The following is a 26,620-nucleotide window of genomic DNA, read 5'->3' on the forward strand; positions in this document are numbered from 1 at the left end:
GCATAATTAACAGCACCTGTAACTTACCTGTTGCACCTAACAGGTGTTTACAATAACTAAATCACACTTGCAGCCAGTTGACATGGATTAAAGTTGACTCAACCTCTGTCCTTGTGTGTACCACATTGAGCATGGAGAAAAGAAAGAAGACCAAAGAACTGTCTGAGGACTTGAGAAACCAAATTGTGAGGAAGCATGAGCAATCTCAAGGCTACAAGTGCATCTCCAAAGACCTGAATGTTCCTGTGTCTACCGTGCGCAGTGTCATCAAGAAGTTTTAAGTCCATGGCACTGTGGCTAACCTCCCTAGATGTGGACGGAAAAGAAAAATTGACAAGAGATTTCAATGCAAGATTGTGCGGATGTTGGATAAAGAACCTCGACTAACATCCAAACAAGTTCAAGCTGCCCTGCCCTGCAGTCCGAGGGTGCAACAATGTCAACCTGTACTATCCGTCAGCATCTGAATGAAAAGGGACTGTATGGTAGGAGACCCAGGAAGACCCCACTTCTTACCCCGAGACATAAAAAAGCCAGGCTGGAGTTTGCCAAAACTTACCTGAAAAAGCCTAAAACGTTTTGGAAGAATGTTCTCTGGTCAGATGAGACAAAAGTAGAGCTTTTTGGGCAAAGCCATCAACATAGAGCTTACAGGAGAAAAAAAGAGGTATTCAAAGAAAAGAACACGGTCCCTACAGTCAAACATGGCGGAGGCTCCCTGATGTTTTGGGGTTGCTTTGCTGCCTCTGGCACTGGACTGCTTGACCGTGTGCATGGCATTATGAAGTCAGAAGACTACCAACAAATTTTGCAGCATAATGTAGGGCCCAGTGTGAGAAAGCTGGGTCTCCCTCGGAGGTCATGGGTCTTCCAGCAGGACAATGACCCAAAACACACTTCAAAAAGCACTAGAAAATGGTTTGAGAGAAAGCACTGGAGATTTCTAAGGTGGCCAGCAATGAGTCCAGACCTGAATCCTATAGAACACCTGTGGAGAGATCTAAAAATGGCAGTTTGGAGAAGGCACCCTTCAAATATCAGGGACCTGGAGCAGTTTGCCAAAGAAGAATGGTCTAAAATTCCAGCAGAGCATTGTAAGAAACTCATTGATGGTTACCGGAAGCGGCTGGTCGCAGTTAATTTGGCTAAAGGTTGTGCAACCAAGTATTAGGCTGAGGGTGCCAATACTTTTGTCTGGCCCATTTTTGGAGTTTTGTGTGAAATGATCAATGTTTTGCTTTTTGCTTCATTCTCTTTTGTGTTTTTTTCATTTAAGACAAATTAAAAGAAGATAATAAAACCAAAGAATGTGTTTGCAATCATTTTCAGGATGAAACTGAGTATTATCTGACAGAATTGCAGGGGTGTCAATACTTTTGGCCACAACTGTACATGTCCCAGCTTAATTTTAAAGTGCTGCCGAATAGGTTGGTGCTATATAAATAAAATTATTTGTTAATATTCAGTTTGCTTTACTGCATGCCCTGGCAGTTGCCATATTTAAATTCCTGACAGAGTGCATTATATGACGCATGGAAAAGACAGTCCAGCTCAAAAGGGTGAAATCCAAAATATTTTATTTAGATATCCATAAAATAGGTATACAAAATACAAAAAATGCATATACCCGACCGGAAAACCGGAGGGAAAGTTGAGGAGACACTGTACGCGTTTCGAACGAAAAGTTCTTAAACTCAGTATAACTCCAAGGGAAGGGGTGTGAGAATATAACTAGTACACACAGGTGGCACTAATTAACACGTGATGCACATTTAAAACCACCAAATAAAACAAACAAAATCAATAATGCAACATGAGTTCTTTCCGTAAATTCAACATATGCATCTAGAAGAAGAATCCATAAGGCTTCTTTATCCCGTAGTTGTTTTTCTCTATTTCCTCCACGAATGTGTCTCTTTACCTGCTCAATAGCAAAAACATTGAAAAACGACAAATCTCTATTGTGTGACATAATAAAGTGTTTGGAAGCATTAGACATGCTGCGCACCGTAGGGTTAATGACATCATAGATGTGTTCTCGGACACGTTCCTTTAATTTTCTGATGGTGGAACCTACATATTTTAAATTGCATTGTTTGCATTCTATAATATACACTACATGATCTGTGTTACAATTCTAATAATCATTAATAAAAAAAACTTTATTAGTTAAACAGTTAGAAAAAGACAGCGTTTTAGGCGAGTGTGAACAGGTTTTACATGGAAAAAAAACCGCATCTGAAAAAGCCCTTGGTTGTCAGCCAATTTGTTTTAGTGCGCTTATTGGATCTGAGGAGACGAGGTGACAGAAAATTACCGAGTGTGGGAGCCCTTCTGGAAACAATTTGAATCCCATTTGCTAAAATTTTGTCCATAGTGTCATCACTTCTGAGTAAATTTAGATTGCGAGATACTATATCTGAAATGGACTTAAAAAAAAGTGCTGTAGGTAAGCACTAGAGTGGGGCTATTATTCTTAGACCTAGAGTTAGATCCAGAGTCAGATCTGTTTCCTTCATTAGACAAAGATGCATCATGTGAGCTTGGTTCAACAATTAAAAGGGAATCACGCGGGGTTTTTTCCACAATTTTATGCGCTCTATGAAGAGACCATTTGGGACAGTTGCGATTCCTCAGTCTGTTCTGAATGCAGACACTTTCCTGTTCATAGGAAAGAGAGAGTTACTGCAATTGCGTTTTGCTCGAGTAAGCTCACCAACAGGAATTGATTTAATAGTGTGATCAGCGTGGAAACTGTCTGCATGCAGAATGGTGTTCCCTGCAGTTTTTTTTTCGATAAGTAGAACTGGCAATAGTACAAGAAGGTATTTCTACTAAACATAGATCCAAAAAACACTTCGTTTTGCTGTCAGACAGAAACGTAAATTTTAAATTGAAAGGATTAGAATTTAAATAATCCATGAACCATGAAAAAATATATGTGATTCACGTCTCCCTTCCAGATTAACAGAAGGTCATCTATGAATCTGGAATAATATTGAATAGAATCTGTAAAAAGATTACTAATATTGTAAATGTACAGCTCCTCCCACCACGACATGACAAGGTTTGCAACAGAAGGGGAGAATTTCGCCCCCATGGAAACACCTGAATTCTGTAAAAAAAAAAAAAATTGTTGTTGAAAGAAAAATAATTGTGAGTAAGAAGAAAACTCAAAACCTGCAAAATAAAATCAGAAAAATCACTGGTAACATGACCATATTTCTGTAAATGAAATTTAACAGCTGTTAGAGCCACATGATGAGGATAACTAGTATACAATGCAGTTACATCGCAACTAAGCCAGGACCAAGTTTTATCTCAGATGATGTTGTGAAATGATTTGAGGACATCACTGGAGTCTTTTAAAAAAAAAACAGGTGTACGTCGAGCCAAAGGTTGGAGAATAGAGTCTAACCATTGTCCCAGGTGTTCGCCCAAAGAGCCGATACCTGAGACAATGGGGCGCATGGGAGGAGGAAAAATTTGTTTGTGTGTCTTTGGCAGGGCATGTAAGATAGGAATAATAGGTTTAGTTATAAAAAGAAAATCGGCTTGTTTAGAGGAAAAAAAACCTTTATAAACACCGGTATCTTGCTTCTTTTTCTGATGTAGACAAATTGGATTTAAAAGAGACAATGTTCTGCTAGTTTTTTAATGTCCCTTTCAATATTTTCTTGGAAGCAGTCCATAGCTTCAGTGCGGGTATTCACTGGATAAAATGAAGGATTTTTGATACATAAAGGAAATGACGAATTAATTGGTTCAGTGGTGTCGTTAAACCTTATGCATGATTTGGAAAAATTGACTTTCAATGAAACTCATATCTGGTGGGATAAAACCACATTGGAAAACTATGTTTCACGAAATATGGTGCCAAGAGGTTTAAGAATCAAGAAGATCCCTACAACAGTATATAATTAAATTTTCGTGTCAGAGTGGAACAGCATTCTATTTAATTGTTCTTTGAAATTAATGGAGTTAATCATTAAATTTGAGACTCAGTAACTCTCTAAAATTCAGTCTGACATTGATTCTAAATCTTCTGCCCTAAAATCCTCTATGGTGGGTGATTCCTACCAAGCTATTCAACAAGAGCTGAAAATTAAAGTTCAATCTTTAGAGGATTCTGTCATAAATCTAAAGAAGAAAAAATTTAACAGATGCATTTGACTATGCAAATAATCAAATTTATGAATGGGGAAGATGGGAAAGATCTGGTTCTTTCCCTAAATCTATTTTGAAAAAACGAACCCGCACTTTTTTTTCTTCTCAGAAAAATCAAGTCACTTTTTCCTCCTCTGACCCGGATTCATCTGATGTATCTACAGATAATTTACAGGATGTGTCTTCATTATCGGATCATGATGGTGGGAATACTGGTACGCAGGCCAAGTCTAACTACTATCGTCGACCACGCAGACACAATCCAAAAAACTATCAAGGAGGGCGGGGAGGAAACACAGCAGAAGTGCCGGTCTTTTTCAAAAGCAGACTGAGAAGTTCCAAGAAGAGCAAATATTGAATGTGGTAAATTTATCCTCACGTTCTTACAGATGCAGAAACCAAACTTCTTTCTCGTGGTATGAATTTAGTTCCCACTCATTCTCGATTAGATGTTTTTTCAACGTTAAAGGACATTAACAAATTTGTAAGAGACCTTACGGTTCGCAAACATTTTTTTGAATGCGAGGACTCTGATTCTTTTGTTCCAATGTTTCAACAGAGAAAAAATATTTTTCAAATAAAAATTTTTCAGGAACAATGCAGCTTGTTACATCTCACCGACTTGGATTCTACTATGGACACACTGAACCCATTAATTTGACATTTCCTTTATGTATCAAAAATCCTTCGTTTTATCCAGTGAATACCCACACTGAAGCTATGGACCACTTCCAAGAAAATATTGAAAGGGACATTAAAAAACGAGCAGAACATTCTGTCCCTTTTAAATCCAATTTGTCTACATCAGAAAAAAAAGCACTTGAAATTCTCAAAAGGAATTCCGACATAACCATCAAAATGTCTGATAAGGGGGATCAGTCGTTTTGATGAATACTACTGATTATGTAACTGCCATTGATAATATGTTGATGCAAGATGATACTTATTCTAAGCTGGATTTTGATCCCACTTCGCATTTTTTACAGGACTGCAAAGCGATCATTGATACCGGTGTTTATAAAGGTTTTTTTCCTCTAAACAAGCCGATTTACTTTTTATAACTAAACCTATTATTCCTATCTTACATGCCCTGCCAAAGACACACAAACAAATTTTTCCTCCTCCCACGTGCCCCATTGTCTCAGGTATCGGCTCTTTGGGCGAACATCTGGGACAATGGTTAGACTCTATTCTCCAACCTTTGGTTCGACGTACACCTGTTTTTTTTTGTTTTTTTTTTTAAAAGACTCCAGTGATGTCCTCAAATCATTTCACATCATCTGGGATAAAACTTGGTCCTGGCTTAGTTGTGATGTAACTGCATTGTACACTAGTATACCTCATCATGTGGCTTTAACAGCTGCTAAATTTCATTTACAGAAATATGGTCATTTTACCAGTGATTTTTCTGATTTTATTTTGCAGGTTTTGAGTTTTCTTCTTACTCACAATTATTTTTCTTTCAACAAATTTTTTTTTACATTATTCAGGTGTTTCCATGGGGGCGAAATTCTCCCCTTCTGTTGCAAACCTTGTCATGTCGTGGTGGGAGGAGCTGTACATTTACAATACTAGCAATCTTTTTACAGATTCTATTCAATATTATTCCAGATTCATAGATGACCTTCTGTTAATCTGGAAGGGAGACGTGAATCACATACATTTTTTCATGGATTATTTAAATTCTAATCCCTTCAATTTAAAATTTACGTTTCCGTCTGACAGCAAAACTATGTGTTTTTTGGATCTATGTTTAGTAGAAATACCTTCTTGTACTATTGCCAGTTCTACTTATCGAAAAAAAAACTGCAGGGAACACCATTCTGCATGCAGACAGTTTCCACGCTGATCACACTATTAAATCAATTCCTGTTGGTGAGCTTACTCGAGCAAAACGCAATTGCAGTAACTCTCTCTTTCCTATGAACAGGAAAGTGTCTGCATTCAGAACAGACTGAGGAATCGCAACTGTCCCAAATGGTCTCTTCATAGAGCGCATAAAATTGTGGAAAAAACCCCGCGTGATTCCCTTTTAATTGTTGAACCAAGCTCACATGATGCATCTTTGTCTAATGAAGGAAACAGATCTGACTCTGGATCTAACTCTAGGTCTAAGAATAATAGCCCCACTCTAGTGCTTACCTACAGCACTTTTTTTTAAGTCCATTTCAGATATAGTATCTCGCAATCTAAATTTACTCAGAAGTGATGACACTATGGACAAAATTTTAGCAAATGGGATTCAAATTGTTTCCAGAAGGGCTCCCACACTCGGTAATTTTCTGTCACCTCGTCTCCTCAGATCCAATAAGCGCACTAAAACAAATTGGCTGACAACCAAGGGCTTTTTCAGATGTGGTTTTTTTCCATTTAAAACCTGTTCACACTCGCCTGAAACGCTGTCTTTTTCTAACTGTTTAACTAATAAAGTTTTTTTTATTAATGATTATTAGAATTGTAACAGATCATGTAGTGTATATTATAGAATGCAAACAATGCAATTTAAAATATGTAGGTTCCACCATAAGAAAATTAAAGGAACGTGTCCGAAAACACATCTATGATGTTATTAACCCTACGGTGCGCAGCATATCTAATGCTTCCAAACACTTTATTATGTCACACAATAGAGATTTGTCGTTTTTCAATGTTTTTGCTATTGAGCAGGTAAAGAGACACATTCGTGGAGGAAATAGAGAAAAACAACTACGGGATAAAGAAGCCTTATGGATTCTTCTTCTAGATGCATTTGTTCCCACTGGATTGAATTTACGGAAAGAACTCATGTTGCATTATTGATTTTGTTTGTTTTATTTGGTGGTTTTAAATGTGCATCACGTGTTAATTAGTGCCACCTGTGTGTACTAGTTATATTCTCACACCCCTTCCCTTGGAGTTATACTGAGTTTAAGAACTTTTCGTTCAAAACGCGTACAGTGTCTCCTCAACTTTCCCTCCGGTTTTCCGGTCGGGTATATGCATTTTTTTGTATTTTGTATACCTATTTTATGGATATCTAAATATAATATTTTGGATTTTACCCTTTTGAGCTGGACCGTCTTTTCCATATGTTGTCTACTGCCTGACAGAGCTGTAGCACGTGCTTGAAAGCAGGGCTGTGGAGTCGGAGTCGTGGAGTCGGAGTCGGAGTCAGTTTTGGTTGGAGTCGGAGTCGGAAGAAATGTACCGACTCCGACTCCAGCTTTAAAAAAAAGTATTAATATTTCATAATTGAACTTTCATATGAATTTTATAAATGTTACTCAAATATATATGTTCTATCAAACTATGAACAACAGTGATAAGCAGTTCTGCTGGAGATAGAGACATTTCTTACTTCTTGTGTGTCACTGTCCTCCACTGCCCTTATCTAATCTTATACTTGGTTAACCTCATGCTGCCCCAACCCCCCTACTTACAATGTATGAAACTGAAAGTGAAAATGTGTTGCAAATTCTTAGTAGTAAAGCTCCTCCTCTAGACTAGATCATACTAGGTGTGCGTCTTCCAAGCATCTCACAGCTGCCTGCTACTCAGAAGAGGAAGACTGTAAGAAGTATTATTCTTTCAACAAACTGCATCAGTTAACTGTGAGTACATGAGGAATAATAACAGTATTACTGACCACTATATCAGTTGTACGACCTGGCAATAATTTTGTACAATTGTTTTTAGGAAAAACAATTGTCATTTGGATTGTGAATGCAGAATTAAAAACCTGAGAATGTCAAAGAAGCATCACATTAAATCAGCTGTATTTGAACATTTCACCATCACTCAAGATAGAAAACATTATGTCTGTCAGTGTATGACAAATGACCCAGACGAAAACAAATGCTGTGAAGCCAAGATGAGCGCATATTCAGGCAAAGATAAAAATGCTCCTACCAGAGCTTCTAATCTAAAGAGACACTTACAGCGCTTTCATCCAGAAGTACTGAAAGCAGTGGATGAGAAAGACTGCATCCAAACCAATGAACCAGTGCCCAGCTCTTCCAGCCAAACAAAGGAGCAGAGAACTTTGCAGCCATCAGTTGCAAGATATTTTGTCAGTGACAAAGTTACTGTGACAATGACAGTAGAAAACATTTAAAAAACAGATCATAAAGCTTGTTGTAAAGGATAGTGTGCCTATTTCATTATTTTCACGACCAGCTTTTATGTGTCTGAATGGGGAAATGGCCCGCAAGCTTGGTGTTTCTCTGGAGAGAGAGAGTATTAGAAAATTAGTAATCGAAGAAGCTTTTAAACAAAAGGAAGAACTTAAAAAAACTCTCAAGGGACGCTTTCTGTTTCTTAAAATGGATGCCTGCACACGTCACAGAGTGAACTATTTTGCCATCAATGTCCGATTTGTTTGTGACAAAAATGAAATAGTTACCAAGACATTGGCAGTAAAAGACACCAAAGCTCATCACACCAGTGAGATTCTCCAGGTCTTGGTGGAAAAGGTTCTGCAAGACTATGAACTTAAAAAAGAGCAAGTTCTTTCTGTCGTAACTGACAATGCTTCAAATATGATAAGTACTATTAAGCTAATGAATGAGAGTAATGATGGTGACCAGCAGCTAGAAGAACATTCTGGGTCCACAGACACAGAAATGTTTGAAATAGAGGAACACAGTATTGTAACTGAGGAGCAAACTGAAGTTGCTTCAGATGAACAGCAACATGATAGTTTAGATGATCTTGTTGAAACTGTGTCAATATGTTCTTTCATTCATCACATGCGCTGTGTTGTGCATACGCTACAGCTGGCTATAAGAGACAGTCTGCAAGAAGGACATGCTGCTGCACTGATTGGCAAGGTGAGAAAATTGGCTACTGTTGCCAGAACCCCTAAAGTTGACTCAATTTTGAAGAGACGTGCTGGAAAAGGGACAATTATTGATCAAGCCACATGATGGGGCAGTACTTACTTAATGATTCAGCGCTTGGTTGAACTGAAAACCTTTCTTGTAGACATGGCTAACCCTCAACTGACGCTAAATGAAAGTCAGTGGAATCAGGTGACTGAGCTGGAAAAATTGCTAGCGCACCCATTTACAGTGACTAAAAAATTACAAGCAGAGGACTTAACTCCAGGTATTTTCTTAAAGGAGTGGAAGAACCTGATGTTTCGCCTGTCCCAAAGAGGAGGGTTAATTGCAAGTGGCATTGCTACATCAATGAAATGGAGAGAGGAGCTACTATTACAAAATAGCATTCTTTTGGCAGCTGTTTATGTAGACCCAATGCATCGGATTCTTCTAGATGATAAACAGCTAAGTAAAGGAAAAGAAGCTCTGTTTGAAATAGCAGTAAGGATGAAAGGGTTGTAGAACAGTCAGGAGGAACAAGAAGAATTTGGTCGTCCTGCCACATCTTCACCCTCATCATCAACTGATGAAGAATTTAATTTCGAAAAATATTTGGATCACAAGGACCGTGCAAAGCGTTCCCGCATAGAAGAGTCATCCCCATCAAGGAACACAGCCAGTACATTTCAGCAGAATTTTTCATGTGCACTAAAAGAAATTGAGAAATTTGACCGTTCATCAAAAATAACAGTGCAACAAGCGATTCCTCTGTATCCTGACATTGTCAGAGATGTTGCCCGAGTGGTTACTGCTTTGCCACCAACACAAGTTAGTGTAGAGAGGTTGTTCTCTAATCTCAAAATAATTAGATCAGATTTGAGGGCATCCATGAAGGAGGATCTGACAGAGGCAATACTTTTTCTGAGGACAAATTTATAGATTTCTTCTTATTAACTGCATAAAGTGTTTATTGCATATTTACTTACAGTTTAGAAAAGTTTATAAAAGTTATTTGCTATATTCTAATTGTATTCTAATAAATGTAGTTTTTTGCTCTACGTGGTCTGATTACTTATATGATGGTGAGAAACTGAATAAGCACGATGTTTAATATTTTACAACAGTAAATTTGTTGTTATGAATTGGCCATTTATGAAGGAGTCGGAGTCGGAGCCTGATAAAATCCAGGAGTCGGAGTCGCAACTGTGGCTTACCGACTCCACAGCCCTGCTTGAAAGCCACATGGAAGTACAAAGGGTGAGCTGAACACTTTTTTCTTGCATTATATGAAGCATACCTTTTGACTAAATAAAACCATTTAGAAAAAAATAATATTTAAATGTGTTATATTTTATTACTTTTCTTGAAGAACCCCTTCAAGACAGAAAAAGTGGAGCATAGCGAGGAGGAGTGGGTGATATATGGTGTCAAATGCTGTCAAGAATTCAGAAGTCTACAGGAAAATGGGATTTTCTCCACAATCTAAAAACCGAAAGCATTGTTGAAAAAAAAATGTGATAGCGGTGTGTGTCAGAGATTACCGCCATCAGTGTCAGTGCGTTCATTTGTGTAGAACGTGCTGCTTTATCCTGGGCAATTGTAGTGTCTAATGATTTTTTGCACCTAAATCATGACAGGGAAAAGATTAGGGACAATGATGATTGTAAATTCTTCATAAGTTGCTGGTGTGAAAATTTGTGTAAGATTTAGGGGTACCCTCAGAGAAGCGACAAATCTTAACAGGAAGAAGGTTGTGGAGAGGAGTTACTCAAGATGCCGAAAAATGAGTGGGTACCACCATGATGATAAAAGTGCTGCATGTGTGTACAAAGACGACAATATACAAGTAAAGGTATGTGCACACGTTGGTGTTTTTGATGCGTTTCCGCTGCGTTTTTGGACGCGCGGATTTGCATCAAATCTGCAGTGCGTTGTGCACACAATGTAAATCAAGGGGAAAGGCAAAAACGCTGTGCACATGCTGCGGAAAAAAACGTACGGATTCGCAGTGTTTTATTTTCCGCAGCATGTCAATTCTTTGTGCGGATCTGCAGCGTTTCTGCACCCATTGACTTACATTGAGTCGGGCACTTCCGCAGCAAAACCGCAGGTCTAAAGATCTTCGGTTTTGCTGCGGATGAAATGCTGAAAATCGAGAGGAGGGAAGTGTGTGGGCGGCAGCTGTGTGCGTGTATAGTGTGTGGGCGGTGACAGTGCGTGTATGGTGTGTGCGAGCTGTGTGTGTGCGTGTGTGGGGGGAGTCAGCGGGGCAGTGCAGGGGGTCTGCGGGGGTCTGCCGAGGCTGTGCTGGGGGTCTGCCGAGGCTGTGTGTGTGTAGGCAGGCATCGTCCAAAGGGACTACAAGTCCCATCCGGCTATGCCTGCTACAGTGACAGCGATTGACACATTAGCCAATGATGGGACAGTAGTAGTCCCATCATCAGGCTAATGTGTTGAATGTAAAAATAAAAAAAAAAAAACACAAAAAAAAAAACTAATAATCCCCAAAGCCCTCGCTCACCTGAAAAAAAATTAAAACAAACAATAAACTCCCTGTGTCCAACATAATCCCATTAATATTGTCCCACGACGATCACCCGTGGATAGCTGTCACATCAGCAGATGAGACTGCTCTCCAGGGACTTCGGTGATACAATGACGGAGATAATCGTCCGCATTGTATCACTCCGCCTCCGACAGGTCACCGGAGATCACCTGTCACTTTGCGGCACTACAGCGTGAGAATTTTCTCACGCTGTAGTGCCGTAAAGCAAGAGGCTTATCTCCGATGACACACTGCTGGAGGGTTATCTCCGGTCAGTGTGTCATCGGAGGCCTACAGAGCGGTCACACCTGATGATGTGAAAGCTCTATAGGGGAGATCGTCGTGGGACAATCGTTATTAATGGGATTATGTCGGACAGGGAGTATATTGTTGGTTTGGTTTTTTTTATTTTTTTGCAAGTGATCGATGGATTCAAATGGATGTAGGCGTACAATTAAAATTATGAAAAACTGTGTAGTGTTTTATTTCATTAAAATACTTGATGCTTATGTGTGTGGTTTTTTTAACCCTTTCTTACAATAAGATTAACAATGGATAGGCGTCTTATTGATGCCTCTCTATTATTAACCAGGCTTAATCCCTTAAGCCCCAAGGGTGGTTTGCACGTTAATGACCGGGCCATTTTTTACAATTCTGACCACTGTCCCTTTTTGAGGTAATAACTGAAACGCTTCCATGGATCCCGGTGATTCTGACACTGTTTTCTCGTGACATATTGTACTTCATGTTAGTGGTAAAATTTCATTCAAATAACTTACGTTTATTTGCGAAAAAAACGGAAATTTGACAAAAATTTCGCAATTTTCCAACGTTGAATTTTTATGCCCTTAAATCACAGAGATATGGCACACAAAAAACTTGATAAGTAACATTTCCCACATGTTTACTTTATGTCAGCACAATTTTGGAACCAAAATTTTTTTTTTGTTAGGAAGTTATAAGGGTTAAAAATTGACCAGCGATTTCTCATTTTTGCAACACCATTTTCTTTTTACGGACCACATCACATTTGAAGCCACTTTGAGGGGTCTATATGATAGAAAATACCCTAAAGTGACACCATTCTAAAAACTGCACCCCTTAAGGTGCTCAAAACCACATTCTAAAAGTTTATTAACCCTTTAGGTGCGTCACAGGAATTTTTTGAATATTTAAAAAAAAAATGAACATTTAACTTTTTTTCACAAAAAAAATACTTCAGGTTCAATTTTTTTTTATTTTACCAAGTGTAACAGGAGAAATTGGACTGCAAAATTTATTGTGCAATTTGTCCTGAGTACGCTGATACCTGATATGTGGAGGGGAACCACTGTTTCGGCGCATGGCTGAGCTCAGAAGGGAAGAAGCGCCGCTTGACTTTTTCAATGCAAAATTGGCTGGAATTCTGATCGGACGCCATGTCACGTTTGGAGAGCCCCTGATGTACCTAAACAGTGGAAACCCCCCACAAGTGACCCCATTTTGGAAACTAGACCCCCTAAGAAACTTATCTAGATGTGTGGTGAGCACTTTGAACCCCCAAGGGCTTCACAGAAGTTTATAATGCCTGGGCGTGAAAATAAAAAAATCGTATTCTTTCCACAAACATGATCAATTAGTCCCCAATTTTATTATTTTCACAAGGGTAACAGGAGAAATTGGACCCCAAAAGTTGTTGTCCAATTTGTCCTGAGTACGCTGATACCCATGTGGGAGAAAACTAATGTATGGGCACACGTCGGGTCTCAGAAGGGAAGTAGTGACGTTTTGGAATGCAGACTTTGATGGAATGGTCTGTGGGTGTCATGTGCGTTTGGAGAGCCCCTGATGTACCTAAACTATTGAAACTCCCCACAAGTGACCCCATTTTGGAAACTAGACCCCTCACGGAACTTATCTAGATGTGTGGTGAGCCCTTTGAAACCCCAAGTGCTTCACAGAAGTTTATAACGCCCGGGCGTGAATATAAAAAGATCATTTTTTTCAACAAAAATGATATTTTTGCCCCCAATTTTTTATTTTCCTAAGGGTAACAGGAGAAATTGGATCCCAAAAGTTGTTTTGCAATGTCTTGAGTAGGCTGATACCCCATATGTGGGGGTAAAACACTGTTTGGGCGCATGGCAGAGCTTGGAAGGGAAAGAGCACCATTTGACTTTTTCAACTCAGAATTGGATGGAATTGAGATCAGATGCCATGTTGCATTTGGAGAGCACCTGATGTGCCCAAACAGTGGAAACCCCCAATTCTAACTCCAACCCTAACCCCAACACACCCCTAACCCTAATCTCAGCCCTAACCCTAGCCCTAACGGGAAAATGGAAATAAATACATTTTCTTTTAATTTTATTATTTTTCCCTAACTAAGGGGGTGATAACGGGGGGTTTGATTTACTATTTATAGCGGGTTTTTATATTTGGCAGCTGTCGCACGCTAAAAGACGCTTTTTATTGTAAAAATAGTTTTTGCATCACCACATTTTGAGAGCTATAATTTTTCCGTATTTTGACCCACCGAGTCATGTGAGGTCTTATTTTTTGCGGGATGAGTTGACGTTTTTATTGGTACCATTTTCAGGCACGTGACATTTTTTGGTCGCTTGTTATTCCGATTTTTGGGACGCAGAATGAACAAAAACCAGCGTTTCATGAATTTCTTTTGGGGGATGCGTTTACACCGTTCCGCGTGCGATAAAATTGATAAAGCGGCTTTATTCTTCGGGTCAGTACAGTTACAGCGATACCTCATTTAGGTCTTTTTTTATGTTTTGTTGGTTTTATGCAATGAAAACTATTTTATATAAAAAATAATTATTTTTGCATCACTTTATTCTGCGAGCTATAACTTTTTTATTTTTTTGCTGATGATGCTGTATGGCGGCTCGTTTTTTGTGGGACAAGATGACGTTTTCAGCGGTACCATGGATATTTATATGCGTCTTTTTGATCGCGCGTTATTGCATTTTTTGTTCGGCAGTATGATAATAAATCATTATTTTTTGCTTTGTTTTTTATTTTTATTTTTTAAGGGATTCGCTAAAGGGGTTAACTAATGGGACAGTTCTATAGGGCAGGTCGTTACGGACGGGGCAATACCAAATATGTGTTTTTATTTTTTATTTTTTTATTTCCAAAAAATGAATTTATTGGGGGAATATTTTTTTTTTTCTAATTTATTTGGCGATTTTTTTTTTTTTTTAATTATTTTAAAACTTTTTTTTTTTTTTTTAAACTTTATTACATTGTCCCAGGTGGGACATCACTGTCCTGTGACAGATCGCTGATCTGTCACATCACAGATCACTGTGACAGATCAGCGATCTGTCACAGGCACTGCTGCAAACTTCCTCATGCCTGCGCTTTGCAGGCACTGAGGAAGCTGGCTCCCTGCAGGCTCCCGTCGGCATCTTGGATTCGTGGCCCTGCAGGGAAGGAGCCCCCCGCAGCAGCGCTGCACATTGCGCTGCCGTGGGGGGCTCAGGGTAGCACGGAGGGAGCCCCCTCCCTGCCGATGCTTCCCTTTAACCCCCAGTACACCGCGATCGTGTTTGATCGTGGTGTACAAGGGGTTAACGTGTCGGGGCGGTCCGTGACCGCCCCTGACACATTGTGCCGGGTGTCAGCTGTGATAATCAGCTGACACCCGGCCGCGATCAGCGGCGCTCACCACGTGGGCGCCGCTGATCGCTATGACGTACTATCTCGTCCCTGGGCATTAAGTCCCAGGGCACATGGACGGGATAGTACGTCTCATGGCAGAAAGGGGTTAATGTCACCTTACAATAGCAAGGTGACATTAACCCCTTATTACCCCATATACCACCGCTACATGGCAGTGGGAAGAGAGGGGCTGGTGTTTGTAGCCGGGGGCGGGGGGGCAAAATCCATGGCCCCTTAATAGGCTATGAATATCGGGCTATCTGCGTAGCCTTTCTGGCTATAAAACATAGGGGGACCACACATCATTTTTTGGGGGGTCCCCCTATTTTAATAGCTAGCAAAGGCTATGCAGACAGCTGCGGGCTGATATTCATAGCCTAGGAAGATCCATGGGTATTACCCCCTTCCCAGGCTACAAATATTAGCCCCTGGCCGTCGACTTTCCCGCAGAAAATTGCGCAGGAGCGCACACCATTTTTTCCAATTTTTTTTTAACAAAATTAAACATTGTTTATTAACAAACATCAGGCTTGCTATTATTTATATATCTATCTCATATCTATCTATCTAGCCCATATCTATCTATCCCATATATATCTATATATAGATCGGTCTATCTATTTGTGTGTGTAATGTAGTGTGGGTTGGACAAATGTAAAAAAGGAGGTTGGACCAGAAATGACATCACAAATCTTTTTTGTTAAATAACATATCTTTATTTAGCTTACAAAAACGCATACAATCTGTATGAAAAAACTGCATGAAAATCTGCATGAAAAATGCATGGAAAACACATCAAAAACGCACAGATTTTTACCTGCGTTTTCTGCCAAGAGGTGCAGAAAATTCTACAGGAAAATCTGCAACGTGTGCACATACCCTAAAGAAAAAATATGAATGCAATTCATTTATTGATAAATACAAGAATATGATCACGGAATATGATATCTAAAAATATTTAAAACCATACAGAAAAAAAAAAACAATTGGTCTCTTTAACCACTTAGCAACCACCGATACGCCTTTTAACGGCGGTATTTAACTGTACTAAAACCACAGCGCCGCTAATTCACGGCACTGTGGAGAAAGTGAATAGCGTCCCCCAGTGTCGGATTTTCTCTGGGGTCTCGGTTGCCGGGGGTAGCCGAGACCCCAGAGAACATGAATCGGTCGGTTTTTACTGACCCCGCTTTTGCGATCGCCGTTATTAACCCTATAACGGCGACCGCAAAAAGAAAAAAAAAAGCCGCGATTTTACATTTAATTTCTCTTTCCTCTGATGTGATCGCACATCAGAGGAGAGAGAAAGAGGGTCCCCGTCCCCCCCGGTACCTCTCCGTGGTCCTCTGTCCCGTCCCGGTGGTCCTGCGTCCCACCGACGTCCCCCGGTGGGCGCCGCCATCTTGGATCCGGGGAAAATGGCGGGTGCATGCGCTGTGCACCCGCCGGGAATCTGCCGGCTCCGGCTGGCAGATTCCATTCATTCATTTTGATCACGATGATAAACTATCATCGTGATCAAAACAAAATAAATAGTACATAATCCCCCTGTTTATCACCCCCTTAGTTAGGCCAACATAACGAAATAAAGAAAACTTTTTTTTCAGTTTTCCATTAGGGATAGGGCTAGGGTTAGGGTCGGGCTAGGGTTAGGGTCGGGCTAGGGTTAGGGTCGGGCTAGGGTTAGAATTAGGGTTAGGGCGAACTAGGATTAGGGTTAGGATTAGGGATTAGGGTTGGGATTAAGGTTAGGGTTGGGATTAAGGTTAGGGTTGGGATTAAGGTTAGGGTTGGGATTAAGGTTAGGGTTGGGATTAGGGTTAGGGGTGTGTTGGGGTTAGGGTTGGAGCAAGAATTGAGGGGTTTCCACTATTTACCAACTTTGGGGGTCTTAAAATTGGGTCAAAAAAATCACTTTTGTGGAAATAAAGACTATTTTCACGGCTCTGCGTTTGTAAAAATAAGAATTTGGGGGTGAAAAGATCATTTTTGTGGAAAAAAATGGATTTCTTATTTTCACGGCTCTACGTTATAAACTTCTGTGAAGCACTTGAAGGTTCAAAGTGCTCTCCACACATCTAGATAAGTTCCTTAGGGGGTCTAATTTCCAAAATGGGGTCACTTGTGGGGGGTTTCCACTGTTTAGGCCCATCAAGGGCTCTGCAAACGCAACATGACGCCCGCAGACCATTCCATCAAAGTCTGCATTCCAAAATGGCACTCCTTCCCTTCCAAGCTCTCCCATGCGCCCAAACAGTGGATCCCCCCCACATATGGGGTATCGGCGTACTCAGGACAAATTTCACAACAACGGTGGGGGTATGATTTCTCCTGTTACCCTTGTAAAACTAAAAATTTGGGGGCGAAAAGATCATTTTTGTGGGAAAAAAATGGATTTTTTATTTTCACGGCTCTACGTAATAAACTTCTGTGAAGCACTTGAAGGTTCAAAGTGCTCACCACACATGTAGATAAGTTCCTTCGGGGGTCTAGTTTCCAAAATGGGGTCACTTGTTGGAGGTTTCCACTGTTTAGGCACATTAAGGGCTCTCCGAACTCAACATGGCATCCGATTTCAATTCCAGCCAATTCTGCATTTAAAAAGTCAAACGGCGCTCCATCCCTTGCGAGCTCTGCCGTGTGCTGAAAAAGTGGTTTACCCCCACATATGGGGTATCGGCGTATTCAGGAGAAATTGTACAACAAATTTTGTGGTTGATTTTCTCTTTTAACACTTGTGAAAATAAAAAAAATTGGTTCTGAAGTAAATTTTTTTCAAAAAAAAGTTAAATGTTAATTCTTTCCTTCCACATTGCTTTAGTTCCTGTGAAGCACTTAAAGGGTTAATAAACTTCTTGAAAGTGGTTTTGAGCACCTTGAGGGGTCTAGTTTTTAGAATGGTGCCACTTTTGGGTATTTTCTGTCATGTACACCCTCAAAATGACTTTAAATATGATGTGGTCCCTAAAAAAAATGGTTTTGCAAATTTTGTTGTAAAAATATGAAATCGCTGGTCAACTTTTAACCCTTATAACTTCCTAACAAAAAAAATTTTTGGCACTCAAATGGCAAATGGGCTAGAGGAAGCAGCGCCACAAAAAAAGCGACTCATGTCACTATACCAAGCGCATTACCTCTCCTATATATACTAAATTCAGAAATGTTCTGATGAAGATCCATTATCGGATCGAAAACGTTTAACACACATAATCTGGATGCAAATAAAACAAAAGATTTACTCCATTTGCCATTTGAGTGCCAAGTTCTAATATACTACTACGTGGGCTGGAGACCCTACTTGTGCACCTGCTACTGTTTATTTGAGTGAGTGCCTTGTTGCTTCTACTACGTAAAAAAAAAATTTTCTTCCAAAATTGTGGTGATGTAAAGTAGACATGTGGGAAATGTTATTTATTAAGAAATTTTTGTGACATCTCTCTGATTTAAGGGCATAAAATTTTAAAGTTTTAAAATTGCAAAATTTTAAAAATTTTCGCCATATTTCCGTTTTTTTCATAAATAAACACAAGACTTAAACAAATTTTACCACTAACATGAAGTACAATATGTCACGAAAAAATCTCAGAATCAGCGGGATCCATTAAAGCGTTACAGAGTTATAACCTCATAAAGGGACAGTGGTCAGAATTGTAAAAATTGGCCTGGTCATTAAGCTGCAAACTGGCTCTGTCACTAAGGGGTTAAAAACAAAATAGAGACCGAAACAACAAGCAACCAAAGTTGACAAACATATGATAAATGGTGAACTCCCCAAATGTAAAAACGTATCAAATACTTGTACGAGTAGAGTTAGTAAAGTCATACACAGAGCAGACCCGGAAGACCAGGTCTTATGTATTCAATCTTTATTTGAGGAAGAGTTAAAGAAGTTGTCCACTTCTTTGGACAACAACTTCTCATTACCCACGCTTGGCCTTGATAAAAATGATAAGGCTATACTCACCTCCCATAACGGCGCCATTCCCGCAGTGCCTGCACTCGATCTCCCCAGGGCTCCTGTGCTGTTGTTGTGACACGTGACCGTGATGCCCAATCACCGCTGGCGTCACTGTCCCCGCCTCCCGTTGAGTTGAACATGAAGAGGAAATGAAAAGCTGATGCAACTCGGACTTCCTCTTCATGTCCGATTTGTCCAAACAGTGGGGACAGTGACGCCAGTGTTGATTGGTCTTCCGGGGTCACGTGTCACAACAACGGCATGAGAGAACTGTGACCACAAGCGTAGACACTGCTGGAGTGTCACCAGCATGGGAGGTAAGTATAGGGTTTTTATTTTACAGGGACCAAACATTTAGATCAAGAAGGCGTTGTCCAAGTAGTGGACAACCCCTTTAAAAACTCCTGAATACATATTCACATGCCAATTTTTAATTATTTGATCCCATAAATTTAACTAATGCCTAAACTATTTTGGCCTGATGCATCACACACAAATTGGATTACAAAATATTTAAACACAAGTTGTAATGTAACAAAATAAGTAAAAAGTCAAAGGGGTGAATACTTTTGCAAGTCACTGTATGTCCCCATATAAACAACTTAGAAGGGGTGGTCCTATTAACAGATTCTCTTTAAAGTACAGAAAGAAGCAGGCCAACATTTCCACCTTGCCTGTTCTAAGGTGTATGGGTATGTGAAAAGTGGAACTCATCACACAAGACAGAACAGCAGAAATTGTATTCAACCGTTGAAACCAGGTTTTAGTGAGAGACAGTAGGTTAAGATAATATGAAAGTTCAAAATCATGGATGTAGTGGAGTTTGGAAACTATAAATAGGGGCACAGTTATACTGTACAGAAGAAGATATGCACTAAATGTTAATGAGATAAGCTGGGTTTTTGTGTGCAGCCAGGTGGGCTAGAGTAGGGAGATGTCTCTTGCAGCTAGAAATAATAAAATAGAGTCACCAGACGGTCCAGTGATTTGTGATAGCGTTTCCCATTTTTCACATTGGAAGATGATGGTTTAAACAATGTGAATAGAGTATTTATGTGAGATATACACTACCATTCAAAAGTTTAGGGTCACTTTCCGTATTTTTGAAAAAAAGCATTTTTTTCCAATGAAGCTAACATTAAATGATTCAGAAATACACTCTATACATTGTTAATGTGGTAAATAACTATTCTAGCTGCAAATGTCTGGTTTGTAATGCAATATCTTCATAGGTGTATAGAGGCCCATTTCCAAAAACCATCACTCCAGTGTTCTTTTGGTACTTTGTGTTTGCTAACTGTGTAAGAAGGCTAATGGATGGTTAGAATACCCTTGAAAACCCTTGTGCAAGTATGTTAGGACAGCTGAAAACAGTTTGGCTGATTAGAGAAGCTATAAACCTGACCTTCCTTTGAGCTAGTTGAGAATCTGGAGCATTACAATTGTTGGTTCCAGTAAACTCTCAAAATGGCCAGAAAAAAAGAACTTTCATGTGAAACTCGACAGTCTATTCTTGTTCTTAGAAATGAAGGCTATTCCACGCGAGAAATTGTCAAGAAACTGAAGATTTCCTACAACTGTGTGTACTACTCCCTTCAGAGGAGATCACAAACAGGCTCTAACCAGAGTAGAAAGAGAAGTGGGAGGTCCGCTGCACAACTGAGCAACAAGACAAGTACATTAAAGTCTGTAGTTTGCGAAATCGACGTCTCACAGGTCCTCAACTGGTAGCTTCATTAAATAGTACACGCAAAACGTCAGTGTGAAGATGCGACTCCAGGATGCTGGCCTTCAGGGCAGAGTGGCAAAAAAAAGCCATATTTGAGACTGGCTAATAAAGGGAAAAGATTAATATGGGCAAAAGAAAACAGACATTGGACAGAGGAAGATTGGAAAAAAGTGTTATTGCCAGACGAATCCAAGTTTGAAGTGTTTGGATCACACAAAAGAACATTTGTGAGATGCAGAACAACTGAAAAGATGGCTGGAAGAGTGCCTGATGCCATCTGTCAAGCATGGAGGAGGTAATGTGACGGTCTGGGGTGGCTTTGGTACTGGTAAAGTGAGAGATTTGGACAACGTAAAAGTGATTTTGAATAAGGAAGGCTATCACTCCTGTTGTGAAATCATTTTCTGGTTTACCTCTGGCTTCTGGTGAGGGTGGTGGAGCTGACTGTGTTGACAAAGGAGTCGTGAGTTCTCCATCCGGGCTCCCTCTGGTGGTGACAGTAGGTAATGAAGCTGAACTAAATGGCAGAGACCTGCCACCTGAGGAGGACTGCGATTGGACATCAGGCGTCTCTGACTGGATTTAAGAAAGCCGACTCCCTAATTTTTTGCTGGTGATTTTCCTGCCCTCAGGTTCTGGCTTCCAGTTCTGTTCCTGCCTGCTCAAGCTAAGTGTGCTCTGCTATTTTTCACTTGAGATTTGGTCTGGTTTACTCAGTTTTTGTGGTCAGCCAGCCCCCGCTGGGGCTGTGCTGAATTTCCATTCTTATGTCTCTGTTTATGACAGTTTGCTTTTTGTCCCTGATCAGTTTGGTCTCTTTTTGCTCTGTCTTCAGAATATACCAGAGTGCTGATACAGGGATTTGAAGTCTAGCGACTTCAGGGTTTTTGTTATCAGAAAGTGTTGGACATTTTTTGGCAGGGTTTTTGTGCGTGATTGCAGACAGCATCTTTCCTTTCCTGTCCTTTCTAGTTAGTGTGGGCCCCATCGTTTGCTCAGCCTATTTTTCTACCTGCATTTGTATTTTCATCTTGTCTCGCCGACAATACATGTTTGGGGGCTGTCTATTGCTTTGGGGTCTGCTCTGGGGCAGTTCAGATTTCCCCTTTTCTTGCTTTAGGCTTATTTAGTTCTCCGGCTGTGACGAGGCGTCTAGGATCATCGTAGGTACGCTCCACGGCTACTGCTAGTTGTGTGGATAGGATCAGGGGTCTGCAATCCGCTTAGTTACCAACCTCTCTGGTTTTCTGTGGCTTAGTTTGTTTTTTTTTTTCCTCCTCGGTGACTCAATCATAACACACTCCATTTTGCAACGCCATGCTATACCCTGTGAACAGCGCTTGATTGTAGCTAATTTCATCCTACAACAAACAGGACAATGACCCAAAGCACACCTCCAAATTATGCAAAACTATTCAGGGAAGAAGCAGGCAGCTGGTATTCTATCTGTAATGGAGTGGCCAGCGCAGTCACTAGATCTCAACCCCATTGAGCTGTTGTGGGAGCAGCTTGACCGTATGGTATGCAAGAAGTGCCCATCAAGCCAAACCAACTTTTGGGAGGGGCATCTGGAAGCATGGGGTGAAATTTCTGCAGATTACCTCAGCAAATTAACTGCTAGAATGCCAAAGGTCTGGAATGCTGTAATTACTGCAAAGGGAGCATTCTTTGATGAAAGCAAAGTTTGAAGGAGAAAATTAATATTTCTAATAAAAATCTTTTTTTCAAACCTTGTCAATGTCTGGACTAGATTTTAAATTCATTTGGCAACACATTTGATTAATAAAAGTACAAGTTTTCATGGAAAACACAAAATTGTCTGGGTGACCCCAAACTTTTTAGTGTACATGAGAGAGGGGAGGAGAGAGGAACTGATATGGATAGAAAGCACCGACTGTGTGAACACACAGTAAATTTGGAAAAAAAAAAAAAAAACAGCAGCTAAAACCTGAGATGAAGTAGACATTGAAAGTCATTTTGCAGTACAGGTTAACTAAAATAAAATTTGCTATATCACACCTGCCTCCTGCCCTGTCTAACTGCTATGTTTAACTTCCAAGACACTGACAAATTTGACACTTAAAGACGCCCCTCATGCCACCCCGCACTCATGGTTACAGATAATACACAGGATGAGGGTCTACTCTGTCACCTCATCGGCACATGTCATGAATTTTTCCAGTTTGTAGTGGTCCTACCAAAAAACTAAATGTATGAGAGCAGCTCACTGAAACACACATACTGAGAGTTGGCTAAAAATACCTGTTGGCAGATCCTGCACCAGGAATAAGTAAGGATGGTGTGCTGGTAACCAGGAACAGGAGAGTCCAGCTCTTTTAGTATGATCTGAACACAGCCATTTCCATGAACAAAACGCCTTATGTGGTGCACCATTGGTGTGTCACAGAATACACTGGGACACTGATATGAAGGTCTGTAGAAGAACACATATCAACGATCAAAATATACAAAAGCGTGATGAAAAAATTAATCAGAGACAAATTAATTAATGCGAACATGTAAAAGTGCGTAACCCATCACAATGCAGCATGTTGTACTTAGAGGAAAGACGCCAACCTCAGGAGATGGAGCTTCAGGTCCACATCAATGCTTTTATTACATGTTTTAAGGGAGTCTCTAAAATATAACTTACCGTATATTACGACACTGGCACAGAAACACATGGAGGGACCTGCTAGGTGGACACTACTTACACCAACCAACTCTAGAGACCTTTACCTGACGTCAGGTTGTCTACATAATGATACCCAGTGTTCACAGCTACAAAGGGGCCCACTCTTATGTACAGTGTAGATCATGCTTGGTTAGGAGCAGGCCATGTATTACTGCTATTCTCCCTCCGGTAATTGTGCCCAATCAATGACAGTGACTGAATGATCAGCTATGTCATTACCATCAACTACCTGAGGCACATTACATAGTACATTAAGGAAAAGGAACAGATTAGAAGTACATTATACATCCATACAGGCTCAGACAGGCCCACAGGAGAACAGGTGACTCCCCGGAGGGCCCCTGTGAAGCCGTGAGGCCCATCCTTTCCATTCTACGAGTAATGGTTGGCAAAATACACTTGTGTACAAAACAAAGCAGCATCTCACCATTCATTTAACTGACTACCCAGGGTATCATTATATAGAAGCAGAGGTACATTTGTGAATGAGGGTAATATTTGCATGCAGATGAAGAGTGGACCCACAAAGTCAATGTAAATAGTGGGCCTTTGGCAGCACAGTCTGACAGTGCATACATGGCTATATACAAGAGGACAATGCTAGTACAAGTAATTCATAGGAAATCCATCATCACATAACACACACAGCATATCTACAAAAAATGTGACTAAGGAGTACTGCAGTGAATGGAGTCATGTATCAGATAGTGTACATGGGCCACAGGAGATATCAGCTCACCTGAAGCAGTATCTTTCCAGGAAAACACCCAAAGTCAGGTCATTCTTACCATAAAACTCCATTGTGACAATCCTGTGTACAAAGGAAAGGAAGAAGAACCAGATTGAGTAGCTCTGAGCAGAGCACACAATATATTCTACAAACATCTACAGAACACTACCATTCTTGTATAGAGTCTGACCCAAGCAGACAAGTCACATTAGAAGAGTGTTGAGACTTGTGTGGGCTGAGGTCACTTTATTAAAAGGGTTGTCCACCATCTTTATTATAACACATGTGTTGAGGACATGATCTTGTAGCACTTACTAATATACAGAACAAGTATTACAGGTTCTTTCCTGAATGTTTTAGTACAACAAAAAAAAAATCTCTTTAAATCTTCCACCTGAGCGAGTGTGAGCGAGCAGAGTGTGACCGGAGCGTAAGTGCGAACAGTGGTAAGTGTGTGACTTGTGATTCAGTGAAGAGGTATTTGGAAAACATTTAACAAATACCAGTGTGAATTGGTGTGAGTTGCTGAATTGTGGATTACTGAGTGCTTTTCTACCTGTTCAATTTTTGGGGGATTTATAACCTATTTTTTCTCTCTACATACAGGATGAATCTCTTAGTTTAAATCTTGAGGTGTAGCTATATTCACAAGGCGTTCATTAAGGGTGGGGGTTCATAATTAAGGGTTTATAAGGGGCAGCTGGTTGGGGCTCAAGTCCTTTTGGAAGTGCATTGAGCAGCAGGGTGGATTGCTGCTGAGGAAATAAAAAATCTCCTTAAATCTTCTGCTTCAGCAAGTGTGAACGAGCTGAATGTGACTGGAGCTTAAGTGCAAACAGTGGTAAGTGTGTGACTTGGGATTCAGGGACTTTGGATTCAGGGAGTTTACAAGGGAGGCAATACTGAATTGCTATTTGTATTTTATTAATACTTTGCATTTATTTTTATTTAACTTTTCTGTCTGGTACAATCCCCATTAGGAATGTGCTCCAATATTGCCAATGCCGTCCAGTGTACATCTTGCCACATGTATGCAATCCTTGAACAGCCGGTCGAGGGTGCATACTGCAGTGCGAGATGTGAGCATGTTGTGCATGGAAGCCCAGATACTGGATCTAAATGTGCAGCTGGCAACACTGAGATCCATAGACAATATGGAATGGAGTCTTTTGCTCACTGAGCAGATGCTCAATGGGATAGATGAAGTAGAGGATGGTAGTATGGAGTGGCAGGACAGTGAATCAGCAAGCTGGGAGACAGAAGGTGGGGTAGAGGGAAGAGTGCCAGGGAGGCTAGTCCTGATCTGGCACTCCCCAATAAGTTTGCTAAGTTGGCGGATAAGGGGGGTGTCAGTGCAGTGGTAAGCACTGCTGCAGCAAGGCAAGTCTTCTGAAAGCCAGAGGAGTGTCTGCTCCAGTAAGGGGGGAAATAGGAAAGCAGGGCAGGCCAGACATATGCTGGTAGTGGGGAACTCAATTATCAGGGGAACAGATAGGGCAATCTGTCACAAAGACAGGGATGGTCGAACAGTGTGCTGCCTACTTGGCGCTCGAGTCCGACACATCGCTGATTGGGTTGACAGATAATTGAGAAGGGCTGGTGAGGATCCAGCGGTCATGGTGTACATTGGCACAAATTACAAAGTTAGAGGTAGGTGGAAGGTCCTTAAAGATGATTTCAGGGAATTAGGCTGCAAGCTTAACCCCTTCATGACCCAGCCTATTTTGACCTTAATGACCTGGCCATTTTTTGCAATTCTGACCAGTGTCCCTTTATGAGGTAATAACTCTGGAACGCTTCAACGCATCCTAGCGATTCGGAGATTGTTTTTTCGTGACATATTGGGCTTCATGTTAGTGGTAAATTTAGGTCGATAATTTTTGCGTTTATTTGTGAAAAAATCAGAAATTTGGCGAAAATTTTGAAAATTTCGCAATTTTCAAATTTTGAATTTTTATTCTGTTAAACTAGAGAGTTATGTGACACAAAATAGTTACTAAATAACATTTCCCACATGTCTACTTTACATCAGCACAATTTTGGAAGCAAAATATTTTTTTGTTAGGAAGTTATAAGGGTTAAAAGTTGACCAGCGATTTCTCATTTTTACAACAAAATTTACAAAACCATTTTTTTTAGGGACCACCTCACATTTGAAGTCACTTTGAGGGGTCTATATGGCAGAAAATACCCAAAAGTGACACCATTCTAAAAACTGCACCCCTCAAGCTACTCAAAACCACATTCAAGAAGATTATTAACCCTTCAGGTGTTTCACAGGAACTAAAGCAATGTGGAAGGAAAAAATGGACATTTTAACTTTTCCAACACAAATTT

The 26,620-nt window shown here is 40.3% G+C and overlaps 1 protein-coding gene across 3 annotated transcripts in view; it reads right to left on the minus strand.

Moving 5' to 3' along the window:
* PIKFYVE (phosphoinositide kinase, FYVE-type zinc finger containing) overlaps positions 1-26,620 on the minus strand; it is a 603,254-nt gene that overhangs the window by 297,280 nt on the left and 279,354 nt on the right. For all 3 annotated transcript variants that reach the window (XM_073558214.1, XM_073558213.1, XM_073558215.1), the window contains 2 exons: positions 24,293-24,364; positions 23,121-23,292 (listed from right to left, as the gene is read on the minus strand). In XM_073558214.1, coding sequence (XP_073414315.1) covers positions 23,121-23,292; positions 24,293-24,364 — 244 coding nt within the window. The remainder of the gene's footprint in view (positions 1-23,120; positions 23,293-24,292; positions 24,365-26,620) is intronic.

Source organism: Dendrobates tinctorius, unplaced genomic scaffold (genome assembly GCF_039654945.1).
Source record: "Dendrobates tinctorius isolate UK_male_01 unplaced genomic scaffold, ASM3965494v1 ptg000254l, whole genome shotgun sequence".
Classification (NCBI taxonomy): domain Eukaryota; kingdom Metazoa; phylum Chordata; class Amphibia; order Anura; family Dendrobatidae; genus Dendrobates; species Dendrobates tinctorius.